Genomic DNA, 26482 nt, shown 5'->3' on the forward strand with positions numbered 1-26482 from the left:
CCTGAGAGTAGACAGTGCCTTGATTTAATGCCTCATCCGAAAGAGAACACCTGCAACAAGAGAGCACTCCCTCAGTACTGAACTGAAGTACCAGTCTAGATTTTTGTGCTCAAGTTCTCAGAGCAGGACTTGAACCCACAACCTTCTGACTCAGAGGCAAGAGCGCTACCAACCCAAGCCATGGCTGACAGGTATCTGACACCTCATAATCATAACCTAACAAGGCACAATGCTTTCAGGATAGATGGAGGAAACAACTGAAGCACAACAAAGAAATATTCTAGATACAGTTTGTGAACTCACTAGATTCTCTTGATATTCCATAGGCCTGATACCTCCACACGTGCTCTTACAGTGTTTTGGTACATGAGAGATGGTGATAGCTTTGTCCATGGAGGAAAAAAACGTACAGAGGCTTTGACAAATTAAGTTTGCTCTAAAAAAACTGCTACGTGCTTCAGGAAGTCCAAAAATAACGAATGGTTTCAGCTCATAAGCCATTATCTTCTTCTTGCGCTGATACCTAATGGAAAGTTCAAGAGTTCAAATCATTTTTCTTTAAAACAGTGATGTCATCGTGAAACATCTTAAAACACCTTCAGAACATGAGATTTTTGAGGTTCAGTATCATCACTTCACCAAAGTGCCCATTCTTCATCTGGAAATGTAGACCATGATCAATCGGCAAGTTATTCTGCGTGTTCTTAACAAAACCCAATCCTGTTCTTGCCAAATGTCTCCACACAGTAAGGGTCACTGGCTTGTGATCATCATCAGCAACACAAGGCATTAAACACTGTGACCAACATGAAATAAATAAACAATTGGGAGTTTTCTACTCTTGCGCTGGGCAATTTTTGGCACCAAGTTTCATATTTCAGCATTCCCAGTTCGGGAATGGCATGATGCGGGTTAGAGGGCACTTTGCACTAAACCAACAATATTCCTCAAATCCCTTGCCTTAGATTACCACCTACTACACTAACGTGCTGTTTCCAACATTTCCAACACCAACCATCTCCCGTACCAACCATCTTGTACTGAGCATCTTGTCACATCTTCAGGGCATCCAAACTGTTTTACAACTTACACACTTGCCAGTGGCAAATGAATAACCAATCTATTTTGATGTTGTTGGTTGACTGGCATGAGAAGGCAAGACACTGAGAACTCTTTGCTCTGCTGGGACATTTGGCATTAGCTACTGCGAATTTTAACATCTCAACTGAAAAGTGCCGCCTCCAATAATATGGGTCTCTTGTCAAGACTGCGCTGGAGATACAGTGTAGACTGTGCGCTCAAATCTGTGATAGGACTTGACCCCACAATTTTTGGGTCCAGAGGTAAGAATGTTACAAAGTCAGGCACAATAACACTATATTCCCATTGATTTTTTTTTTCTGAATAGTTATGAACAGTCCTGTGCCCTAAATTGGCCTGGACATTAGCTGGACAGGGGAGCCCCAAGTGAGTGATTGTGATCATTCATTCTGGAGTCAAATGTGGATCCAAGTGGTGACAGGGTCACATCCTAACCCAGCACAGCACTGTCATCCTACACTGAAAATATCCTAGCCCTGAATGCCACTTCCATTTATATAGTTACCCTGATTCATTAAAGCATTCATTAAAATCACACTCAATATTTCTCTCATGGACAAGGCCTCAGGGCATTGGCAGCTATTTCTATCACAACTTTGGAGAAAGATTTGTTTATCTGCCGTCACGTTTCAACTGCAGGGAACTGGCTTGCAGACAGCTGGTCCCCGACAACAACCAGGAATGTCTACATGGAGGACATATGGAAGGGAGAAGAAAAGGCACAGAACTAGATGTCCCCATCTACTAAAGTCTCACAGTCCTCAGCTGATAAGAAAAAAAAAGCAGACTTGCATTTATATAGCTCCTTTCATATCCTCAGGACATCCCAGAGCACTTCACAGTCAATTCACAGTCAATCAATGGGGGAAGACAGTGGTGCAATGATAATGTCACCGGACTAGTAATTACAGATTAATGCTCTGGGGGAAAGGGATCAAATCCCACCATGGCAGCGGGTGGAACTTAAATTCAATTATTAATCTGGAATTAAATCTCAGAAATGAAGTGCTATGAAACCATTGTCGATTGTCATTAAAATCCATCTGGCTCACTAATGAAATCTGCCGTCCTTATCTGGTTTGGCCTACATGTGACTCCAGATCCACAGCAATGTGGTTGACTCTTAATTGCCCTCCGAAATGGCACAGCAGGCCACTCAGTTCAAGGGCAATTAGGAATGGGCAACAAATGCTGGCCTCGCCAGCGACGCCCACATCCCATGAAAGAATAAAAAAAAATTACAGTACTTTCCAAATGTGCCATTGCTGTACTTGCCTACATAGTAACAGTCAATTTTGTGCATGGATAGGTCCCACAGACATCAATTAGATTAGTCAATCTGTGTTCCTGGTATTGATTAAGAGATCAATGTTGGCCATGACACCGGGCAAATTCCTTGATCTTATTCACCAGGCATAATATGAGCAGTGAGTCAGTTATGCCCACAAGGTACCTCCCTCTGCACTCCCAGACCACAATGTTAGCAAAAACTTCCTGCTACTTTTGTTAACCTTTATGCTAACTGACATGCTAAGAGTATAACAAAAACAAAAATACCTGGAAAGACTCAGCAGGTCTGGCAGCATCTGTGGAGAGGAGCACAGCCAACGTTTTGAGTCCGCAGAAGAGTCATGCGGACTCGAAACGTTAACTGTGTTCCTCTCCACAGATGCTACTAGTCCTGCTGCGTTTTTCCAGGTATTTTTGTTTTTGTTTTGGATTTCCAGCATCCACAGTTTTTTGCTTTTATCTTAGTGTTAAGAGTATAGTTTGCTTAAGCTATCATAAATTTGGATTGCAGTGAACGGAAGGAGTTAATACGAAGATTGTACCTTTGAAATGATACAATTAAAATTCCATTATTGCGTATTTGGTAACTACTGATGTGACACTTTGGAGCACAAATGCACTGGCCGAGCAAATGGGGTCCATGATTTGGATCCACCGACAACTTAATTTTCAATCGGAGTCATTCTGTTGCAGAAAGTGTGAACAGAAGCCAGGTTCCTCTCTGGAAGGGGTGGAGAATTGAAGAGGGTCACCCATGATCCACACTCACATGGTTGCACCAACTCAGTGTCACATTGGCAAGCACCTGGGAACAGGTAGCACAGTTGACCCCAGGCCAGGAAATGGCCTGGTGAGAAAAGGGAAGCTTTTTGCCCAAGTTTCATCACACCCACAAACACACACAGAGGAGAAAAAAAGCACAAGTGGCTTCATTATCTCCATGTCACTTCATTTCCTGCTTACTTGTGACCGATGTCCCGATAGGCCAATGCATGCACAGTCGTACACTCCACATTTGGGGGGAAAACTCGACTAATCTCCATTGGAACAGACTTAGTGGAAACGATGTACAGAAATCTGAGGTGAGGTCTGCTCTGTGCATACTCGATCAGCATTGACGTTTTACCTGCGCCTTGGGTAGGAGGAGAAATAATTACATTAATTAAAACGAAAGGAATCAGATCTCAATCTACTTCGTACATTAAAATGCCCATCTTTTCAATCATCAGACTAAGGTGGGAAGGTTGTACTTGACAACAGAGGGTGGGGGTGGAGTCATTTTTCAGATTTAAAGAATCACACTTAGTGCATTTTTCTTTCTATTCATTGCTTTGTGGGGCATAATACAGAATCTTGAGCAGGCCGGAACAGTTAGGCAGGCACAGTCCATGACTAACTGCTCCATGTGGCCCAGTCAGAAACCGGATGGGACCTATTGACTGACCATTGACTATACAGCTCTAAATAAGGTGCTGCCCAGGGAGCACCCGATAGTAGCCAACCCTGCTACTATATTTAACAGCTTAGGGTCAGGTCACGTGATCTTTTCAATATCAGAGATTGCGAATGGGTTTTGGGCTATTCTGCTAGACGAGGTGTCCCAGAATAAGTTTGCTTTGACGGTGGGACGCTGGCAGCATACATGGACCCACTTGCTGCAAGGATTTCACAATAGCCCAGCTATTTTTCACCAGGTAAGCCATGCAAATCTGGGCAGGGGCAGTGATCCAATATGTGGACGATCTTTTGATTGCCTCGAAAACCACTAAAGAACACATAGAGGCTTTATTACATGCTCGAACAGCTGGAAGCAGCCGGTTTTAAAGCCAGCCCAAAGAAGCTCAGCTAGGGAAGTGGGAAGTTTCAATATTTGGACTCAATGATATCACAGGGTAAACGAGAACTTCCCCGCAGCCGGTAGGAGGTTATAGAGAGGATGCCGAGGCCCATGGAAGTGCGAGGGGTGAGGCAGGTTATGGGAGTGTTTAACTATTGTAGGGCCTTTGTGGAGGACTTTGCTAAAATCGCCGCACCCGTATAAAAACTGACAAAAGCGGGGAAGGCGTTGCAGGATCAGATAAAACGGGGACAGGGACAGGAATCAAGCCTATAAGGCATTGAAACAAAACAGGCGCTCGTCTCGGCACCAGCGCTGGGTTTACCTAGTACAGGAAAACCATTTCACTCGTCTACCCCCACAAGGAGGGAGGGTTTTACAGCCCGGTACTGGCTCAGGAACGCGGAGGTTGGATGAGGCCGGTAGGGTACTTTTCAATAAGGCAAGTAGGGTGCCCCGATACATTGCAGCAACTGACTGTGCGTCATGGGCAGCGAAGGCCTGCGTACCCATAGTAGTGGCAGGGGAGTTGATACTGCACATGAAACACACTGTGGTGGAATTGCTCAACACCAGGAAAAGCTGAGAACTGTGTCAGATAGCAGGCCAGCAGCGTGGGAAGCCATGCTATTACCAAAGGGCAAGTCAGTGGTAATAATCCGCGACTCTACGGTCAATCCAGCAGGGGGGCTCATTGTTAGCAAGGGAAGGAACATGTCATTGAACTAGAACTTTATTGTCTGCGGGGGGGGATAGGTGAGGAAAGCCTGGGGACGCTGAGGGAAAATGGGTTAGAAGCCATAGCCATGTCCCTGTTCGCTAACGGGTCCCGCAGATACGTGGATGGGATCCCCTGTACTGGATGGGCTGCTGTCGATGGAGAAGGGCAGAGCTTGGACACGGGTAAGCTAACAGGGGACCTTTCAGCCCAAGGAGCGGAGCTGGTAGCGTTAAAAGAGGCCTTGCATATGTCGGAGGGGAAAACAGCTAATATTTATACCGGTAGTGGATAAGTCTTTCAGGTAGTGCACGATTATGTGGTTGCTTGGAGCTGGAGGGGTACATTACATCAGGAGGAGGAGGAGGAGGACACGTACAACATGAAGCGAGAGTTACGGAACTATTGGCAGCTGCGAAGCTACCACGAGAGGCAGCGGTAATCAAGGTCAAGGCCCACCAGAAGGTGGCGGATCCCAGTGAATTGGGCAACCAACGGGTGGATGCAGCAGCTAAGGAGGCTGCAGCAATCAGTCCGGGGAACCAGATGGCCACAGTAACCATCGGGCCCGAGGAGGTGAGTATGGCCAATTTACATAGAGTCATTGAGGGAGAAGAGAGCAGTCAGTGGGAAAGGCAGGGGGCAGACAAAGGCACAGATGGAATTTGGTGAAAGGAAGGAAAGGTTGTAGCGGCTCGCTGTATACAACAGAACCTCATGAAAATATACCATGGGATCGGTCACCATGGGAGAGGAGCTATGTTTAGGAAGGATGGGCAGGTGCTGGTGGTGGCAGGGAATGGGAAGAGACATCACCTAACACTGCCAACAGTACCTGACATGTGCGCAGCATAACCCAGGTAGACCAAGCTGCACTAACCTCTACCAAGGGGCCCATGGGAGCAGGTAGGTAGATTTCACGGGACCTCTCCCGCCAAGCCAAGGGAAATAGCATCGTTTGGTCATCATTGATCAATTTACTAGATGGATAGAAGCATTTCCCACGTGGGATTGTTCAGCCACAACTGCTGCTCAATATAGATTCAGATCAGGATACACATTTTACGGGGCGAGTGATTAAGGAAGTGTGTAAATGGCTGGGAATAAAACAGAAGCTTCACATCCACTACCACCCGCTGAGTTCTGGCATTGTCAAACGAATGAACAGAATGTTGAAGAAAGCGCTGGCCAAGGCCATTCAGGACACAAGCTGGGGGTGGGTGGATTTGTTACCTAGTATCTTGATGAGACTCAGGGCAACACCCAGTAGGATGACTGGATTGACTCCATATGAGTTGATGACAGGAAGAGTTATAAGATTGTCAGGAGATATCGTGACAGGGAGTGAGGATGTAGGACTGGTGAGAGAGAGAGAGAAAATGAAGCAATTGTGCAGCTGCACGAAATGAGACAAGGGATTAGAGACCAGCAGCTTGTATGTGATATAAAGGCAGAAGAAAGAGCAGAACAGGCCAAGGTACCCAGTGTCGGGATATGGTAATGGTCAGGGTCACATCTGATAAGCCAGGATTTGCACCCAGGTGGGTGAGACCATACGAGGTAATCATGACCAGTGATACGTGTGTCTGTGTGGACATGAGAGGAAACACTGGTCAGAGCTGAAGCATTTTGCTAATTAATTAATTGTGTCTTACAGAACTAATCTCGACCGATGGGTGATGACTGGGGCAGTTATTGGCTTAATTTACAGAATGTTAACTGCCATATCAATAATCGTGGGGCTGGGAATCCTAGCGGTGAGAACGGAGAATATTGCCCAACAAACACCACAGATGGGACTATGGTATACCACAAGCAGTGCGGAGTGCAACACCCAATATGGGTCACTGAATGTAACAATAGGGGAGCAAGTAACTTTGCATTGCAGTATGGGTCTACTTAAGTTTGGGCACAGAAGCAGTAACGACTTGACACACGTGGACAGTTGGTGGGGTCTCTTTAGTAAAACCAGTTTGTTTGTTAAATGCCTGAGTCTAAATGATGAATGTTTTAAATATGAGGAATGGAATGATTTTGTTTGTGAGAAAGCAAGTCACATGCATAAGGCATGTCTGACAGGGTATGCCCAGTTTTTTACTCATTCTCTCCCCGAGAATCAGGGATGGGACACTTGTGGTCCGAATGACAATAATAGACAAGTATGGACAGGGGGCAATAATAGAGGTCGTGGGGAGTATACCCCAAGGAAAGAATCATTACAACCACTCCACCACCTGTCACGACAACGAGGCAATCAGTCCCAGCAGATACATTTAAAACCCCATAAACCCCCACGCCAACAGACCCACCTTGTCCAATATGAAGCCCAGGACCAGAAAATGGACTTGTGCTGATTAATGATAATAAGATCTTGTATGATAATATACACCATGAGCTGGTACCGTGGTCCTAAACATTTCCCATATAACCTACCCTGACGATGCTCAATTCATACTCAAGCACTGTATACGACCTTGATGGGTCAGTTAATGATAGATGCAGCTCAGTTCAATGGTGGAACATGGCCAATGGCCCAGGGGAAGAGCCATCTGAAGTGCAGCCTGGTAAATGATGTCGCTACAGTGCTCAATTCAGGAACCTGGGTAATTAATTCTATTGACCTAGCTACTGTGGACCAAAAGATCTGAACCTTAAGTTCACAGGTAAAGAAAATTTTAGAAAAGGGGCAAGGGATCCAAGACGCTCAACTAGGCACAGGCCAAGACCTGACATGAATAGTTCAAAACTTGACCACTGTGCTGGAGATCATGCGGGAATTAACAAATTAATTGGAATGGGTAGGAAAATTTTGGATGCTACAAATAGGATCGATGTCTGCAGTACTAATGGATCATGGGTGCTTGAACAAACACGAGAGAATTTAAGGCAGGTATGGTTCATTTAGTGTGCTTACACCCACAGATGCCGGCAAGAGTGGGGAAGGTAGAACTGGTTGAAATATATGAGAGGGGAATAGTTAATGTTCAAGCTGAGGAAAGTGTTAAAGACAACCTAATGCAGTATCTGACCCAGTTCTCCTATGCTATCCCACTATTGCCCCAACACTTCACCCTAATCCGGGATGCTTCCTTTATGGGTAACATAATCATGACTTGACCGGTTGCCAACTCAGGGGCTTAACGTGTGTATGAGACTGATGCCGAATGTATTATGGATAATAACATGTTGATCGGCATTGTCTTGTTGATACCTGTTATACCCAAGTCGACACCCAGCAGGATGTTATATAGGGTAGAGAATATAGGGGTAATCAAGGGAAATCATTATGTAAGATATCACAATATACATCATACAGAGTGGTGATAGAGGCTAGTATGGTTAGTACTTCATTAGATGGATGCAGTATAGAAGCCACCTTAGTAGTATGCGATCATCCAATATACGAAACGGAAGAGGCAAGTTGCGGATTTAATGCTACAGCCAATTGTACAATGGAGACTTTATGGGTTGCAAAAGAACCAACCCACGTTGCATACATGGGTAATGGGAGATATTGTATTACCACGTGGCAGCAAGAGTTCCAGTACGGGAACAACTGGTCATGCCCCATATACAACCATTCAGTGTGCTTACACCCACAGGTGCCGGCAAGAGTGGGGAAAGTAGAACTGGTTGAAATATATGAGAGGGGAATAGTTAATGTTCAAGCTGAGGTAAGTGTTAAAGACAACCTGATGCAGTATCTGACCCAGTTCTCCCATGCTAGCCCATTATTGCCCCAACACTTCACCCTAATCCGGGATGAGGCCCAGTGAGTGTATAGGACATATTATACACTCCAGCAACAGATTCAAACCTTAAATTACAACATTAGACAAATAGACTCTTATCACCTGGTGGGAGGAACTGTGGAATTGGGGATCGAATGTACAGATACAGCTGTGGATTCGGATCATCTCCCATGCCCAACCGTTATCAATTTTATATTTAACATACCTGATCTATCGCACCAGGAGGTCACACAGCAAATGGCGATGGGGACTTAAAAGTTGGGGCAAAGTGCTAAATTGAAGGGCCGACTAGTAAAAATGGTTTGGCCGAGTACCTTTACAACCCTAAGCTGGATACCTGGCCAGTATCGATGGGTGGTGGAGTGTAAAGGGAAAGGACAGTACCATTGAATTGGCCACCTTGGGCTAGGGAAGGGGCCAAAAGGGGGGGGGACTGTAAGAGTAAAACAGGGACTTCTATTAGTAAAAACCAAAAGTCGGCAGAATTCTCCAGGCAAACCTTGTACACCATAGGGCCGAGGTTAGCAGAACTCTCCAGAAAGACCTTGGAGATCACAAGGGATTAACTAGATAGGAGACAAAAGTCGGGGGGGTATTAGGATAAACAGACAAGGTGAAGACAAACAGCACCAGGCTAGAACGGGATAAAGAGGCCTTGCTTGGGTAACAAAAAGATATGTACCTGGGACTGGGAACATCTACTTATTATTTGATTATGTGCTGATAAGATTGGAATTTGCATAAGGCAATGTGTATGTGACTAACTGTATAAAAAAGATGGTTATCCTGTAACCGGGAGAGTTCTGTTTTTAGCTAGTCTAAGGCAAGATCTCCCTGTGTTGCTTGAATAAAATGATCGTTAACCTGTATCTGAGTCTCCTGTGGTTGATTCTGAGAAGGCACCACAACAGGGTGAATTAGCCGATCTTAAATTGCAATGCAGATGGAACCAAATTAGTTGGTCTCAGCTTCTCTGGAACAAGATGGAAGAGAGATTAGGAAATAAAAAAAGACACTGCTAGAAGGACATCATCGTGGTTCAGGTCAGAGGATAGGAACTGAATGTCACTGGAATCCAAAAGGCCACCAATCCAGTGCTCACTCCCTTGGTCCATACGCAAAGAATGATGACTTAGAAGTGGCACCTGTCCCAAGGTAAGAGTAGGTTAATGACTCTGCCCTTTGGAGTCATAGGAGAAAATGCTTTCCCAGCCAAAGCTTTTATAAATTTCACCATGACACCCAGTCCCCAGGAGATATACAAAATGTCACCCACTCATGATTGTGTATGAACATTAGAGAAATTTACAGCACAGAAAGAAGCCATTCAGCCCACTGTGTCTGTGTCAGCCAAAAAAAATAGCTATCCGGCCTAATCCTACTTTCTCGCTCTTGGCCTGTAGCCTTGTAGGTTACGGCATTCAAGCAGCTGAAGACAGATTGAGCATTAGGCATGGGATTCCAGTTCATGTCTTTCCAAGTCCAAAAGGCCTTACCTTGCCGGCACGACGTGGAAGCTGCTGACTTCTATACGGAGAGTGAGGGGGAACAAATGGAAGGGAAAGTTGTCTTGTTGTCAGGAATATCATAGCGATCACAAAGCAAGTAACATGACTGTGAGCACCAAATAGCCTCAGGCCATTTACAACAGGTAGGAAGGGGGGAAAATTAAAATTAAAAATGAGGGGGTGATGGTTTTCTAATATATTTTTGTTATTTCCTAGAAGTAATTGTGGTGATTTAATTCACCATTGCTTTCTTCATCACAGCTGAAGAATGGATTCAGAAGAACATTCAATAACTTTTTAAGAATATTTGCAAGCATTGTCAAGCAATAAAATAACACAGTATGATCAAAAGAGATCAGAAACTCCTTCCAGAGTTGTGAAAATATATCAGAAAAAACAAACTTTAAAAAAAAATGCAGCATTGAGCTCCACTCAATTAATTCCTGGGAATAGTGTGAAGCTTCAGCAGTTACTAAGCAACAAAAGACATTCTAAAATTAGAAGTGATCTACAGCATGAAGGAGGTCATGTGGTGCAACGGGTAGTGAGTCAGAAGCTCCAGGTTCGAGTTCCACTCCAGGACTTGATGGCCAAGAAAGGTGCATTCATAACGTGGCCAAACAAGTGGAGCACCAGCCTTCAAATTCTTCCAACACACACCAAATGGCAGGCAGTAAGAGTAGGTGAGATTCCTGGTCAGCCACGTGATGGAAAGAACGATGGAGCCTCTACCATCACCATCCATAGCTCCAGGCTACAACATACATGCAAAAGTGCCTGTTGCCACAGCAACTCAGACACCCTGAGTGAACCGTAACACACCACCAACACAGCATGAGGAAATTCAGAGGACGAGTGGAGGGCAGAAAGAAATACAAGGAGAGATGGGAGGAGGGGAGGAAGAGAGGAGAGGAGGGGGGAAGAGGAAAAAAGAGGAGAGAAAGAGAGGTAAGAAGAAGAGGACAAAGAAAGGAATTGAGAGAAAGTGGATAGGTAGGGTTTGTGTCAAATAAAACAAAGCTAGATGAGGGGTTACTGCCCTCTCCTATTAGTTCCACATCCTGAACCACTGCCAATGCTCTGCCTATTTTCTACTCACCTGCAAATCCCACTATTTTAATCAGATGTCCTGGGGCAGTTTCCTGGTTCAGTATTTGCTGCTGCTCTGGAGTCAATTTTATGTTGTGCATTTCAAGCCTTTTTTGAAAAGAAAGTGGATCAGTGTTGTCCAACTACTATAAAGAACTTTTGAGATAATCAAGTAAAATGCAAAGTATAACTTGTTTTAGTTAGTCACACATTATACATATTATAAGTTTGAAATTATTGATAAAATGCATGGCTGTTCTGGGTCCTGGCATAGAGCAGCAGGGCATGTGTTTAAGACGATAATATTAACACTTGTAACCAACTCTCATTATTATTTTAACATAGCGAGTGGCGGTAAAGGGAAAGACAAGGTTTGCGGGGGTTGGTGTGCAGGGTTGAAGGAAGATACCAGACAGGAATTGGGAGAAAAATTGCAAGAGATGGGGATAGGCAAGTTCAAGGAAATGTTTTTAGGGTGGCTATTAAACTCTTAGTGGAATATTTAGGAGGAGAATTTGAAAGAGCAGGGCCATGATGGATAAAGGCTTTCCAAATAGCGATAGACCAGACGTAGGGGTTCCCTAACACTCAAAAAGTTTGGATCCAAGGCTGAAGGAGGCTGCTCAGGTCCAGGTGGAGTCAACAACAGCAACTTGCCTTTATGTGGTGTCTGTAACCCAACAAAATGTCCTGAGATGCTTCACAGGAGCATAATCAAACAAAATTTGGCATTGAGTTACGTAAGGTCATATTAGAGCAGGTGAGCAAACAGTTGGGCAAAGAGATAGATTTTAAAAGAAGCATCTCAAAGTGGTAGAGAGACAGAGTTTAGGGAGGAATTCTGGAACATAAGGCTGAGGCAGCTGATGGTATGGCCACCAATGGTGGAAAGATGAAAATCGGTCAGAGTTGGAGAAGCGCAGAGATCTTGAAGGGCTGCAGATCTGCAGGAGGTCACAGAGATGGGGCAAGGTCGAGGCCATGCAGTGATTTGTAAACAAGGATAAAATTGAAAAAATTGAAGCACTGCTAGGCCAGAAATCAATGTACAACAGCGAGCACGGTGGGGGGGGGGGGGGTGAACAGGACGGTGCAAATTGGAATACAGGTGGCAGAGTTTTGGGTGAACTCAAGCTTATGGAGAGTGGAAGATGGGAGACCTGCCAACAGAGCAATGTAACAGGCAACTCTATAGGGAACAAAGGCATGGGCGAGGTTTCAGCAGATGATCTGAGGCAGGGATGGAGTCAGATAATGGTGCAGAGGTAGAAGTAGACAGTCTTGGTGATGGAGCAGGTAGGTGGTCAGGCACTCACCTCGGGGTCAAACATGAGACCAAAGCTGCGGACAGTCTAGTTCAGCCTCAGACAGTTGCCATAGATAGGGATGGAATTAGGGGCTAGGGAACGGAGTGTGCAGAGGGGGCTGAAAACAATGCTTTCGGTTTTCCTAAAACTTAGTTGGAGGAAACTTCTCATCCAGTATTGTATGTCAGACAAGCAGAGTGACAATCTAGACACAGTGGAGGGGGTCGAGGAAGTGGGTGGTGAGGTAGAACTGGGTGTCGGAGGACATCATTAGTCACAGCCATTAACACAAGCTCCAGTCTCTTTCATCAGCTTTCGTGAGGAGTTTGGGAGCTCTGACCCACTAGCATCTCTGTGACCACGATAGCTTCACTTTTCACGAGTTTACAAGAGGCAGGGGTAGGTGGGGTTAGCATCGGATGCGAGCTAAATTTTTCCTCAAGCGGTGAGCCACAGTTCAGTCGGGAAGTGACAGGACTTGCTGGTGAAAGAAAACTGAATCAGAATAACAAATAGTCTGAGCTGTGAGTGAATCAAATATGTCGAGCTGGATACAACTCTGCTCCTGTCACGAGAGCACATTTCTGAAGTCTTATTCAACTCGAAACATTAACTCGGTTTCTCTCTCCACAGCTCCTGCCAGGACGCTGAGTATTTCTAGCTCTTTTTTTATTTCGGTTTTCCGGCATCTGCTGTATTTTGCTTTTAATCAGTAAATACAAATTCCCTTTATCCATTCCAAAAGCAATGGCTTAGTCTAAATTGCATCAATCTTGATGCAATTAATTCTGAACTAATTAAAATCCATAACATTTAACAGTTCACCTGCCAGAGTCCTGAGCTGAGCGAAGGTGCTTCACGTGTTTTCTATTGATACAGGTTGGATTCTCCATCAAATAGAGCGTACAGAACAGATTATAATGAATCCTGGAACATTTGGAGAAAAATAGTTTAGAACCATAGTTAAACTTTAATGTTAGACAAGCTTTCTCCTCCGTGCAAGGAGGATTTTATGCCCATCAAGGCTAGGAATGTTAGTGTTGGAGAATGGGAATGTTCAAGAGTTCAAGCGCCCAGTGTCAGCATCAAACACCCCCAGGGTAAGCACAACGTATTTAAGATATAGAGCAGAAGATCATCCGCCCCAAGATTAGGACTGCTGCAGTAGTGTGATTATTAACCACATCAGTCATCCTGTTGCTAATTTAGTACTGAGCTAAGTTCAGTCGTACACAATTAACAAGAAACTGTGCACCTGTGTTCTGTATTAAATCGTGACTTCTGCATTTTTGTTCTCAGGGTGAGGGCCAGCCTGCATTATTGCTCATCCTAGAAGCAACTGCTTTTACAGACAAGGACCTCTGAAAGTCAGGCAGGTGGTGGTGGTGGGAAGGGAAGGAAGAGAATGTCCAGTCCCTGAGGGAGACACATGACATAAGCGTTTTTTTGGCCCAGCCCAAGTAACCAGTTCTTATTGAATTCATTTTTACCGCAGACTGGGAATCGCAAACTGTTACTTTCACCGCCTGGCTCAAGCCAACAAGGTGGTGCACTTACCAGCTGAAGAACTGGCTGCGCCATTTTCCTTGCATTTTCAATTGTCAGAAGCTTCTGCTGATTGTTTATCTTCAGGAGTCAGGGGCATTTTCACCGACGCAATCTTGCAGGAGGCAGCTTAACTGGCCAATTCCACGGCTGTTGTCTAAAGATGGCAGGAGGGTTCCTCAGGCTGTAGGCCCGGACGACCCACCAGCGATATCCTGCCAGGAGCCCCACTGGGAGAGATGGGCACCGCTCGGGGTAGGCAGGAGATTGCCAAGGGTGCCTCAAGATGGAGGCGCACACTGGGGCATTATGATGTTTTCAAAAGATCCACGCAGTCACAGCTTCCAGTCCATCGGTGCAGAGGGGGAATCCTGCCACAAGATGGCCTGAGCTCTCAGCTGTGGTCCTCTGGCACCCACTGCTCCTACGTTTGTTTTAAATTAGCTCCTGGCATGTGCGCATTGCTGGCAAGGCCAGCGTTTGTTGCCCATCCCCAAGTGCCCTCAAGAAGGTGGTGGTCAGCCGCCTTTTTGAGCCACTGCAGTCCATGTGGTGTAGGTACACCCACAGTGCTGTTAGGAAGGGAGTTCCAGGATTCTGACCCAGTGACAGTGAAGGAACGGCGATATATTTCCAAGTCAGGATGATGTGTGGCCTGGAGGGGAACTTGCAGGTGTTCCCATGCTCTTATTCTTGTAAGCAGAAGAGATTCCTTTCTTAAAGAAAAAATACAGCAGGTGCCAATCAAAATGGGAATAATAAGATTCTATCATCACGAGGAAAGGGAGAGAAAGCAGGAACCAACAGTCTCCTACACTTGGGCAATGGAAATAGGATGGACGTACAAGGCAATTCAAGAAACACAAGGGATAGGGAGTCCTCCTTTTGCCCATCTCTACAGCTGCACATAGTCCATCTGAAGTGAATGATGTGATCTATAAACAGCTACCAAGGCCTGAAGCAGGCATTAGAAGCTATAGAAAGGGGACCATAATAGGAGTCCTGTCCCTACCTGCTGCTGATATTGATGCCCCTCTCCCTCAAGGCAAACAGCAAAGTGGCCATGCAGTACAGGATCTCCGTCACCTCTGCTCGAGGCAGAGTCGAACGGGGTTGCTGGAGACAGGAAATCACTCCCTGGATGTCTTTTACACTAGAGGACAGGAGAACGACCACAGACAGTACCGCCCACACATGTGTACTCTGAATGATATAAAAACATACAAACGTGACATGTTTTTTTCTCTATATATTTATGGATGCAGAGTAACTGAGCAATATTGTGGCTTCCATGAACATACATCTCCAGCTCAGCTCTTGAACCAGTTTCATATCTCAATCCCCACTTGTCTTTGATGCTGATCAGTGACATCATGGAGTGGGCTGGAAGGGTGTGAACAAATATTGGGCATTCAATAGGTTAAGAGAATTAACATTTGTACAAAAAGAGAGAAGTGTTTGAAGGTTTACTTTGTTTTCTGTTATCCATTCCTATCCAGCACGTGATGATTCCTCGCTGGAATACTGTCCTTCCCAGTATTCGCGGCCCTCCACTTCAACAACAACTTGCATTTGTGTAGCACCTTTGACATAGTAAAAAAAAAACATGCCGAGATGCTTCACAGGAGCGATTACCAAATAAGACTGGACATCAAGCCACACAAGTAAATATTAGGACAGGTGACCAGATGATGCTTTTGAAGCTTCAAGAGCTTCTTAAATAGGGATAGTGAAAGGTAGAGAGAAGGAGAGATTTAGGGAGTTTACAGCCTAGGTAGATAGGGAGCTCCAGGCATGTTTATATCGTACAGGGGTATCTGTTAGACGTAGGAGGTCAGAGAAGAATCATTGAATGATACAGTGCTTAAGGAGGTTGTTCGGCCCTTCATGCCTGTTACAGATCAGCTATCCCAATAGTCCCATTCCCCTGTTCATTCCAGAGAGCCCTGCAAAGTCTTCCCCTTTGAGTATTAATCCATTCCCTTCTGAAAGTCACTGTTGAACCTGCTTCCACCACCCTTTCAGGCGGTGCCTTCCAGGTCATAAAAACTCAAAAATTCCTCATGCTCTTTTGCCAATTACTTTAAATCTCTGCCGTCTGCTCATCGATTCTTCTGTCCCTGAAAGCAGTTTCTCCTTATTTACTTTATTGAAACCCTTCAGAATTTTGAACAATTCTATCAAATCTCTCTTTAATCTTCTCTCCGGGGCAATAGCCGATTACTCATCACAGATTCTCAGGTAGACTGAGATGGTTGAAAGAATGGGTTTTAGGCTGCACTATTATCACCAGAGTTTGAAAATGACGAGTACTAAATTTAGGCTAACTAAAGCTTTAACATAACTGCGCTTAAGAAGAAAGGAGAAGGGAACAGGGGGCAATGATGATTGAGTTTGATGAGGAAGGATGGGAGGTTGCTTAGGTGGAGCGTAAGTGCTGGCATGGATGGGTTGGCTGAATGGCCCGTTTCAGTGCTGCATATTCTACCGAACTGTGCAAGAGTACTATGTCCTGATTTGCTCCATATGCACTGTGTAACAACCCAAATGTATGGAGGAGGAGCAGAATAATTTCCTAACCCGACACAACTCCAAGAGTTAAGGTTACCTTAGAGAAAATTTGCTTGAGGCTTGTAAAATAATGGAGAGAGTAAACACAGCTTGGACAAGTTATTTTGATGGAGAGGAACGGTAGAATTAGAGGTCAGGCATATAACCCACATTGGAAACGTTAGATTAGAATCAAAGGATGGTTATAGCACAGGAGGAGATCATTCGGCCTGTCTTTTCTGAACTGGCTCTTTGTAGGAGCAACTCTGCTAGGCCCTATCCCCTATCTTTTCCCCGCAGCCTGGGAGACTCTCTCTCCAGGGGTTTATCCAGTTCCCTTTTTAAAGCCATGATTACTCAAAGCAGAGTTAATGCATGGTTGTATGCACAATCAATGCAATTCAAGGACACTTTCAAGACTGTATATTGTATGAAATGTAAATTGTTCCATTATGTATTATAATCTGGGGGAAGACGATAGCGTTGTGGTAATGTCACTGGACTAGCAATCCACAGGCCCAGGCTAATGCTCTGGGGCAGCTGTTAGAACTTGAATTCAATTAATAAATCTGGAATATAAAGCTAGTCTTAGTAATGGTGACCATGAAACTATCAACGATTGTCGTAAAAACCCATCTGGTTTGCTAATGTCCTTTAGGGAAGGAAATCTGCTGTCTTCACTTGTTCTGGCCTACAAGTGACTCCAGACCCACAGCAATGTGGTTGGCTCTTAATCGCCCTCTGAAATCGCCTGGCCTGGTCATTTCAAGGACAATTAGTACCATTCATTATATGATGTAGACTTTTCCAAATGCAACCCTGAAGATTTCATCACATGACCTGTCCCATGCTCTTGCTATTATTCAGCCAACGCATACATCCTTATCACGTACTGCCTTCCTACACCAATTAGGTGGTGAGTTACTCGTCACAGGATTCCTAGCCTCTGACCTGCTTTTGTAGCCACAGTGTTTATATGGCTGATCCCCGCACCCCCCCTCCATCCCCCCCTCACCACCCCCTCCATCCCACCCACACACCCCCCACACCCCCCTCCATCGCCCCCTCCCCCCCACCACCCCCCTCTCCCCCACCACTCACCACCCCCCCACCCCCCTCCCCCACCACTCACCACCCCGCCTCCCCCCCCCACTCACCACCCCCCCTCCTCCCCCCACTCACCACCCCTCCTCCCCCCCCACCCCCACCACTCACCACCCACCCACCACTCCCCCTCCCCCAACCCCCTTCCTCCCCACCACCACCCCTCCTCCCCACCACCACCCCTCCCCCACCACCCCCCCAACCCCCCCTCTCCCCCCTCCCCTCCCTCCCCCAACCCCCCATCATCCCAACCCCCCCTCCCTCCCCCAACCCCCCATCCCCCCCACCACCCCCCCGACCCCCCCATCCCCCCACCAACCCCCCCCACCCCCCCCCATCCCCCCACCAACCCCCCCCACCACCACCCCCGCCGACCCCCCCCACCACCCCCCCGACCCCCCATCCCCCCCCACCACCCCACCCAACCGCCCCTCCCCCCCAACCCCCCTGCCCCACCACCACCACCACCACCCCAACCCCCTCCTCCACCACCCCAACCCCCTCCTCCACCACACCCCCCTCCCCCCCAACCCCCCTCCCCCCCTCCCCCTACACCCCCCCTCCTCCCCTCCCCCCCACACCTCCCCCTACACCCCCTCCTCCCCTCCCCCCCCTCCTCCCCTCCCCCCCCCTCCTCCCCTCCCCCCCACACCTCCCCTCCCCCCCACACCTCCCCCTACACCCCCCCTCCCCCCCTCCCCCCAACCCCCCCTCCCCCCTCACCTCCCCCTACACCCCCCCTCCCCCTCCCCCCCACCCCCCTCCTCCCCCCTCCCCCTCCCCCCCACTCCTCCCCCCTCCCCACCCCCTCCTCCCCCCCACACACCCCCACCCCCCCTCCTCCCCCCTCCCCCCCACCCCCCCTCCTCCCCCCCACACCCCCTCCTCCCCCCACCCTCCCTCCTCCCCCCCACCCCCCCACACCCCCTCCTCCCCCCCACCCCCCCACCCTCCCTCCTCCCCCCCCACCCCCCCACACCCCCTCCTCCCCCCCACCCCCCCTCCTCCCCCCCCCCCCCCCCACCCCCCCCTCCCACACCCCCACCCCCCTCCCCCACACCCTCCTCCCCCCTCCCACACCCCCTCCTCCCCCCTCCCACACCCCTTCCTCCCCCCACACCCCCCTCCCCCCTCCCCCACCTCCCCCCTCCCACACCCCCTCCTCCCCCCCCACACCCTCCTCCCCCCTCCCCCACCCCCTCCTCCCCCCCCCCCACACCCCCCTTCCTCCCCCCCACACCCCCCTCCCACACCCCCCCTCCTCCCCCCCACACCCCCCTCCCACACCCCCCTCCTCCCCCCCACACCCCCACACCCCCCTCCCACACCCCCTCCTCCCTCCCACACTCCCTCCTCCCCCCCACACCCCCCCTCCCCCCTCCCCCCCACACCCCCCCTCCCCCCTCCCCCACACCCCCTCCCCCCCACACCCCCCCTCCCCCCTCCCCCACACCCCCTCCCCCCCACACCCCCCCTCCCTCCTCCCCCACACCCCCTCCACCCCACACCCCCTCCTCCCCCCCACACCCCCACTCCTCCCCCCCACACCCCCCCTCCTCCCCCCACACCCTCTCCCCCCCACACCCCCCCTCCTTCCTCCCCCACACCCCCTCCCCCCCACACCCCCTCCCCCCCACACCCCCCCTCCTCCCCCCCACACCCTCTCCCCCCCACACCCCCCCTCCTCCCCCCCCACACCCCCCCTCCTCCCCCCCACACCCTCTCCCCCCCCACACCCCCCCTCCTCCCCCCCACACCCCCCCTCCTCCCCCCCACACCCTCTCCCCCCCACACCCCCCCTCCTCCCCCCCACACCCTCTCCCCCCCACACCCCCCTCTCCCCTCCCACACCCCCCCTCCTCCCCCCCACACCCCCCTCCCACACCCCCCCTCCTCCCCCCCACACCCCCCTCCCACACCCCCCCTCCTCCCCCCCACACCCCCCTCCCACACCCCCCCCTCCTCCCCCCCACACCCCCCTCCCCCCTCCCACACCCCCCTCCTCCCCCCCACACCCCCCCTCCTCCCCCCCACACCCCCCCTCCTCCCCCCCACACCCTCTCCCCCCACACCCCCCTCCTCCCCCCCACACCCCCCCTCCTCCCCCCCACACCCTCTCCCCCCCACACCCCCCCTCTCCCCTCCCACACCCCCCCTCCTCCCCCCCACACCCCCCTCCCACACCCCCCCTCCTCCCCCCCACACCCCCCTCCCCACACCCCCCCTCCTCCCCCCCCACACCCCCCTCCCACACCCCCCCTCCTCCCCCCCACACCCCCCCTCCCCCCTCCCACACCCCCCTCCTCCCCCCCACACCCCCCCTCCCCCCTCCCACACCCCCCCTCCCACACCCCCCCTCCTCCCCCCCACACCCCCCCCTCCCCCCCTCCCACACCCCCCCTCCTCCCCCCACACCCCCCTCCGCCCCCCCACACCCCCCTCCCCCCTCCCACACCCCCCCCCTCCCCCCCCACACCCCCCCTCCCCCCCTCCCACACCCCCCCTCCTCCCCCCACACCCCCCTCCCCCCTCCCACACCCCCCCTCCTCCCCCCCACACCCCCCTCCTCCCCCCACACCCCCCCTCCCCCCTCCCACACCCCCCCTCCCCCCTCCCACACCCCCCCTCCTCCCCCCCACACCCTCCCTCCCCCCCACACCCCCCCACCCCCCCCCCTCCTCCCCCCTACCCCCCCACCCCCCTCCTCCCCCACCCCCTCCTCCCCCACCCCCTCCTCCCCCACCCCCCCCACCCCCTCCTCCCCCTACCCCCCCACCCCCCTCTCCCCCCACCCCCCTCCTCCCCCACCCCCCCCTCCCCCACCCCCTCCTCCCCCTACCCCCCCACCCCCCTCTCCCCCCACCCCCTCCTCCCCCACCCCCCCCTCCCCCACCCCCTCCTCCCCCTACCCCCCCACCCCCCTCTCCCCCACCCCCCCCTCCCCCACCCCCTCCTCCCCCTACCCCCCCACCCCCCTCTCCCCCACCCCCTCCTCCCCCCCAACACCCCCCCTCCCCCACCCCCCCCTTGGGATGTTTTTTTGACATTAAAGGCTCTGCAGAAATGCGAATTGTTGTTGTTGTTCATGAGTGGGGAAACTGTGCACAGGAATACACCTCACCACCCTGCCCCCTCCCCAAAAAAAAAAACAATATTTGAATTAACTCGAGAAGCCAGCACGGCACGAAATGAGAGGAAGGAAGAGGAACACACAGGAGACATACCCCAGCTGCTTTGGCCAAATTAGACAGCGTCTGAGCCACAGATGCTTCGGCTTGCTTGAAAAGAGGGTGGTCTTTAAGGCAACTCAAGACGGCTTCAAAGTTCACAGACAAACCGTTCTGGAAAGATGCCATATATCTAAATTTCAAAATAAAAAATGTGACAAAGACACAAAAAAAAAGTTTAATCAGACAAAGGCGGAGGGATTATATCGTGGAGCGGGACAGGAACATTTCTCGACACTGGAATTTACTTGGTGCTTTCCAGCTCCCCAGTGTGGATTACGTAATCTGTCCATAAAGAGTTTCCTTCATGGGATGTGGGCATCGCTGGCAAGGCCAGCATTTGTTGCCCATCCCTAACTGCCCTTGAGCTGACTGGCTTGCCACACCATTACAGAGGGCAGTGAAGAGTCAACCACATTGCTGTGGGTCAGGAGTCACATGCAGGCCAGATCAGGCAAGGAAGGCAGATTTCCTTCCCTAAAGGGCCTTAGTGAACCAGATGGGTTTTTAGGACAATCGAAAATAGTTTCATGATTACTGTTACTGAGACTAGCTTTTCAATTCCAGATTATTATCCGCAGTTAAATTCCACCAGTCGCCGTAGTGGGATTTGAACCCTTGTCACCAGAACATTAGTCTGAGCCTCTGGATTATCAGTTCAGTGAAATTACCTCTATGTCACCGTCATTTGTTCTCTCCCCACCTCACCACTGCTCCCCCTGTTCCTCTCTCCCCGCCTCACCATTGCTCCCCCTGTTCCTCTCTCCCCGCCTCACCATTGCTCCTCCTGTTCCTCTCTCCCCGCCTCACCATTGCTCCCCCTGTTCCTCTCTCCCCGCCTCACCATTGCTCTCCCGTTGCTCTCTCCTCGTCTCACCATTGCTCCTCCGTTGCTCTCTCCCCCGTCTCACCATTGCTCCCCTGCTGCTCTCTCCCCGTCTCACCATTGCTCCCCCACTCTCTCTCCCCGTCTCACCATTGCTCCCCCGCTGCTCTCCCCGCCTCACCATTGCTCCCCCTGCTCTCTCCCCACCTCACCATTGCTCCCCTGCTGCTCTCTCCCCGTCTCACCATTGCTCCCCTGCTGCTCTCTCCCCGTCTCACCATGGCTCCCCTGCTGCTCTCTCCCCGTCTCACCATGGCTCCCCTGCTGCTCTCTCCCCGTCTCACCATGGCTCCCCTGCTGCTCTCTCCCCGTCTCACCATGGCTCCCCTGCTGCTCTCTCCCCGTCTCACCATTGCTCCCCTGCTGCTCTCTCCCCGTCTCACCATTGCTCCCCTGCTGCTCTCTCCCCGTCTCACCATTGCTCCCCAGCTGCTATCCCCGCCTCACCATTGCTCCCGCTGCTCTCTCCCCACCTCACCATTGCTCCCCTGCTGCTCTCTCCCCACCTCACCATTGCTCCCCTGCTGCTCTCTCCCCACCTCACCATTGCTCTACTGCTGCTCTCTCCCCACCTCACCATTGCTCTACTGCTGCTCTCTCCCCACCTCACCATTGCTCCCCCGCTGCTCTCCCGCCTCACCATTGCTCCCCCGCTGCTCTCCCCGCCTCACCATTGCTCCCCCGCTGCTCTCCCCGCCTCACCATTGCTCCCCTGCTGCTCTCCCCATGCCTCACCATTGCTCTCCCCCCGCCTCACCATTGCTCCCCTGCTGCTCTCTCCCCCTGCCTCACCATTGCTCCCCCGTTGCTCTCTCCCCGCCTCACCATTGCTCCCCCGCTCTCTCTCCCCATCTCACCATTGCTCCCACGCTGCTCTCCCTCCATCTCACCATTGCTCCCCGTGCTCTCTCCTCATCTCACCATTGCTCCCCCGCTCTCTCCCCGCCTCACCACTGCTCCCCCTGCTCTTTCTTTCCCCATCTGACTCCTAACCCATATTCTCCCGTACCGTACACTCTCTCAAGGAGAAAGGACAAGAAAGCATTTTCCAATAATGAGATGCAATGGTGTCTACTTTGACTACTGCCTATAACAAAGCAATACTCTCAAATCCCTCTAATGGTAGACATTCCTCCTAAACTTTCTCCCCACTCATTGGGACAATTTAAAATTAGTAATCCCTTTCACTAATTTCCTAGCCAGGGGAAAGAATATTTCTTCATTCACGCTAACAAAACCCTTCATAGTTTAAAAAAGAACTCAATTAAACGTCCTTTGTAGCCACAGATGGTTTCCCACAGGCCAGATGGACACAAAATGAGCATTTCAAATGCCCAATTATGAAGTGAAGGAGTTAATGCCTGTGGCTCAGTAGAACATTCCTACACTTTGCCATGTGGGTAAGAAATGGCTCAGTGAAAAGATGCTGAATGATATGGATGAACAGAAACATCTGGAATTCAATTACATAATTCCTGGGAAATGCATGTGGGTGAAGCGGTGTGAACACATCTGCTGAGCCACAGGCTGAGGCTCCTCCAGTTCATGATTATTCTCTTTTTTAGCAATTGATCTGCACCTTACGCAATATCCTAGATCCATCAGCTCTTGACCAATAGCTACAGACCTGTAATCACCAGCATCTTTTACCAAGCACAACTCAAAATTTATAGCTGCAGAGCATTTTCACAGTTCAGGTGGACATAAAACGGTCATTTTGAATTATATATTACAGAATATAAATTATTATATATATTATATAGAATCAACAACGCAGTCACATGTGCATTCTCCCGCTCTCTATCAAACCCAACAGCAGCACCCTCTATTTCTTTCCCCCTCGCGTTTATCTGGCCATCTAGTTTCCCCTTAAATAGATCAATGCTATTCGCCTCAGCTACTCCTCGTGGTAGCAAGTTTCACATTCTAGCCATTCTCTGGAAAAGGAAGTTTCTCCCAAATTCCCTATTGGATCTCTTTGTAACTTTAGTTTTGGTCTCCCCAGAATGGAGGCATTTTCTCCACAATGACCCCATCAAACCATTCCAGAATTTTAAAGGCCTCTTATCAGCTCAACCCCTCAGTCGCCTTTTTTCGGAAACAAAAAAAGAGTCCTAGCCTGTTCAAACTTTCCCGATAAATACATCCTCTCAGTTTTGTCCAGTTAAATGTCCAATTATTCTAGATATAGTGACCCATACAGCTATAGCTAGAATCCAAGTGCTTGGTACTCTGAACACTCACCTTATGAGATGCAACACACAAAGTTCATTTTCCTTTTTAATATTATTTTCCTTCAGGATCAGATCAACCTCCTTCACCGCACTTTCTTCTCCCTTCCTATATCGATAGTACAACTTCTTATACGGTACAAACTGTGAAACCAGATTCAGAGAAGAAACAATCCATTAGAAATAAAAATGCATTTTGCTATTCCACCTCTGTCTTTCCTCTCAGGGAATGGTCCCCACCTGCTCTGAGCTCCTCTAACAGCAGCATTGAGATCAGGAACTTCATGTGGAGGGAATCGTGCAGACATGATCTAGTCTTCCCACTTAGTATCTGCTCCCCTCCTCCCAAGGCTCCCACTATTTTAACTCAAAACATTCCCATAACATTTAATGCAGTCGGAAAGTAAAATAGGTTTGAGGTGACATTTAACCTATTGCAGAACAGCTTCTCCAATAGTAAAATGGATCAAAATGTGTTTTTTTAAATCAGTTCTCTCTCCCCTAGGGGGTGTCCATTGTTGCTGGGTTACAATTCCAATATTAACAAACCCCATGTGCTGCACCCAACTGAGCACAATAGGAATAGCCATTTTGGTAAAGTCACATGTTCATGGTGATGACTGGCGATAGGCTAGTTGAATTGCAGGCAAAAAAAGCCAGAGGTGAAATCCGCCTCCAGTCTGTGATTAACCAGCTGGGGTAGTCAGTGGGGAGGAATACAATTTGCATCACCTCCCACTGTATTGGAGGAGGTGTGGGTGGGAAGGGACAATCAGCCCAAAGTCCAGATACCTCTGCTGGAAAATACATGGGCAGGCATCAGGTGAGGACAGGGTTAGGCTCCAGTTAGACCATCATTCCTCTACCCAATTAAATAGCTCTCCAAATGCTCCCTATCTCAGCTCCCAGGTGAAGAATTGGTACTTGTATGAAGTTATTTGCAGGCAGGCGGACATTAGTCCGTGACCTAACCCTGCTCTGGGATCAATGGCTGCAGGAAGGAGAAAATTGGAGGGGCGATTTCAAAAAGAATATTATGATCAAACAGGTGATAGAAGAAGCCAGGATTTACCATTGGGTCACTGATAACACGCTGCCATTGCTGACAGACCGAGCTGAGGTGATACAAGTCCCCTGCTGGCAGATAAAAGAACACAGTCCTGAGGACTTCATCGGGCAGCTGGCTGAAGTGGCCAGAAGGCAGGGTATGGGAACGCGTGCATCCCAGTAATCCAAAGTAAGAGTCCGGGAGAGGATCTACCTCCAGTTCATCACTTTCAACCCAATTCCATTGCTGGGTGGTGGGGGCATCTTCAAAGCTGGGCCTCTTTGTACAACCGTCCCAGGCTGCATCACCAGCCTTGTTTGGGCTTCTCAGCAACAGGGCACAGTGCTCTCCACTGGACTTTGAATTCAGAGCCAGCACGTTGCTTTCAGCACACAAGTCATTGGAAAGAAAATCTTCAGGGTCAAAAACGGAATCCACCTTGGAGGATGTTGGACCAACAATGGCTTTGGCAGTGGTTGCATCTTCTGATGGCCTCTTGGCATTGTGCGCCCACTGCTTTTGGAGTGGGTACAACCGGGGTGCAGTCCTTCTATCCTTCCTGTCCCTTGGGCAGAGGCCCCTGTTCAAACCTCCATTGGTGCCTGTATAGGTGAACGGTTGGGTCAGCGAGAAAGCACCCTCACTACTATTGCTCAAGGACCAACAGTCCGACGGATTAAGATGTTTCCGTTTGCCTCGTCTGTCTGTACAGGAGGGAAAAAAAAAGATAAATATCTAAGAAATTATGTAGTATCTTATCAGTTTAGTGCAGGGTCAGCCATGGTTCATTTGGCAGCACTCTCAACTTTGAGTCAAAAGATTGTGGGTTCAAGTCCCACTCCAGAGACCTGAGCACAAAATCTAGGTTGGCAATCCAATGCTGTACTGAGGGAATGCAGCACTGGTCACAGATGCCGTCTTTCAGATAGGACATTAAAGTGAGATCCCGTTTTCCCTCTCAGTTGGGTGTAAACAATCCCAATGGCACTATTTGAAGAATGAAGGTGTTTTCCCCATGGCTTGGCCGATATTTGTCCCGTAATCAACATCATTAAAGTAGATTAGCCAGTCAATATCAAATTGCTGTTTGTAGGAGCTTGTTGTGCACAAGCCAACTGCCATGTTTCCTAAGTTACAACAGCGACTACACTCACCGTAAAGCACTTTCGGACATTCTAACATCACGAAAGGAGCTATAGAATTGCAAGTCTTTTTATTTTTAAATCATATCGCTCAAAAATATTCCAAAGTATTTCACATACAACACTGAAGTTCAGCTACTGCTGTGC

At 49.7% G+C, this 26482-nt stretch overlaps 1 protein-coding gene and 1 long non-coding RNA gene across 3 annotated transcripts in view; one reads left to right on the forward strand and one right to left on the reverse strand.

Moving 5' to 3' along the window:
• Nucleotides 1–26482, reverse strand: part of fbxo18 (F-box DNA helicase 1) — a 51836-nt gene that overhangs the window by 21623 nt on the left and 3731 nt on the right. Inside the window, exons 3-10 of the mRNA XM_041202075.1 lie at nucleotides 25218–25897; nucleotides 24159–24289; nucleotides 21026–21161; nucleotides 15160–15350; nucleotides 13428–13529; nucleotides 11306–11403; nucleotides 3355–3523; nucleotides 304–523 (exon numbers count right to left, since the gene is read on the reverse strand). Coding sequence (XP_041058009.1) covers nucleotides 304–523; nucleotides 3355–3523; nucleotides 11306–11403; nucleotides 13428–13529; nucleotides 15160–15350; nucleotides 21026–21161; nucleotides 24159–24289; nucleotides 25218–25897 — 1727 coding nt within the window. The remainder of the gene's footprint in view (nucleotides 1–303; nucleotides 524–3354; nucleotides 3524–11305; nucleotides 11404–13427; nucleotides 13530–15159; nucleotides 15351–21025; nucleotides 21162–24158; nucleotides 24290–25217; nucleotides 25898–26482) is intronic.
• On the forward strand, nucleotides 3851–9564 carry LOC121285550. Of its 2 annotated transcripts, XR_005944713.1 has the most exons (3): nucleotides 3851–4085; nucleotides 5243–5522; nucleotides 6604–9564. It is a non-coding gene; the product is annotated as an uncharacterized LOC121285550 (long non-coding RNA). The 2 variants fall into 2 exon arrangements; XR_005944712.1 differs by lacking the exon at nucleotides 3851–4085 and having other exon boundaries at nucleotides 4541–5522.

This window comes from Carcharodon carcharias, chromosome 13 (genome assembly GCF_017639515.1).
Source record: "Carcharodon carcharias isolate sCarCar2 chromosome 13, sCarCar2.pri, whole genome shotgun sequence".
NCBI classification, from domain to species: Eukaryota; Metazoa; Chordata; class Chondrichthyes; order Lamniformes; family Lamnidae; genus Carcharodon; species Carcharodon carcharias.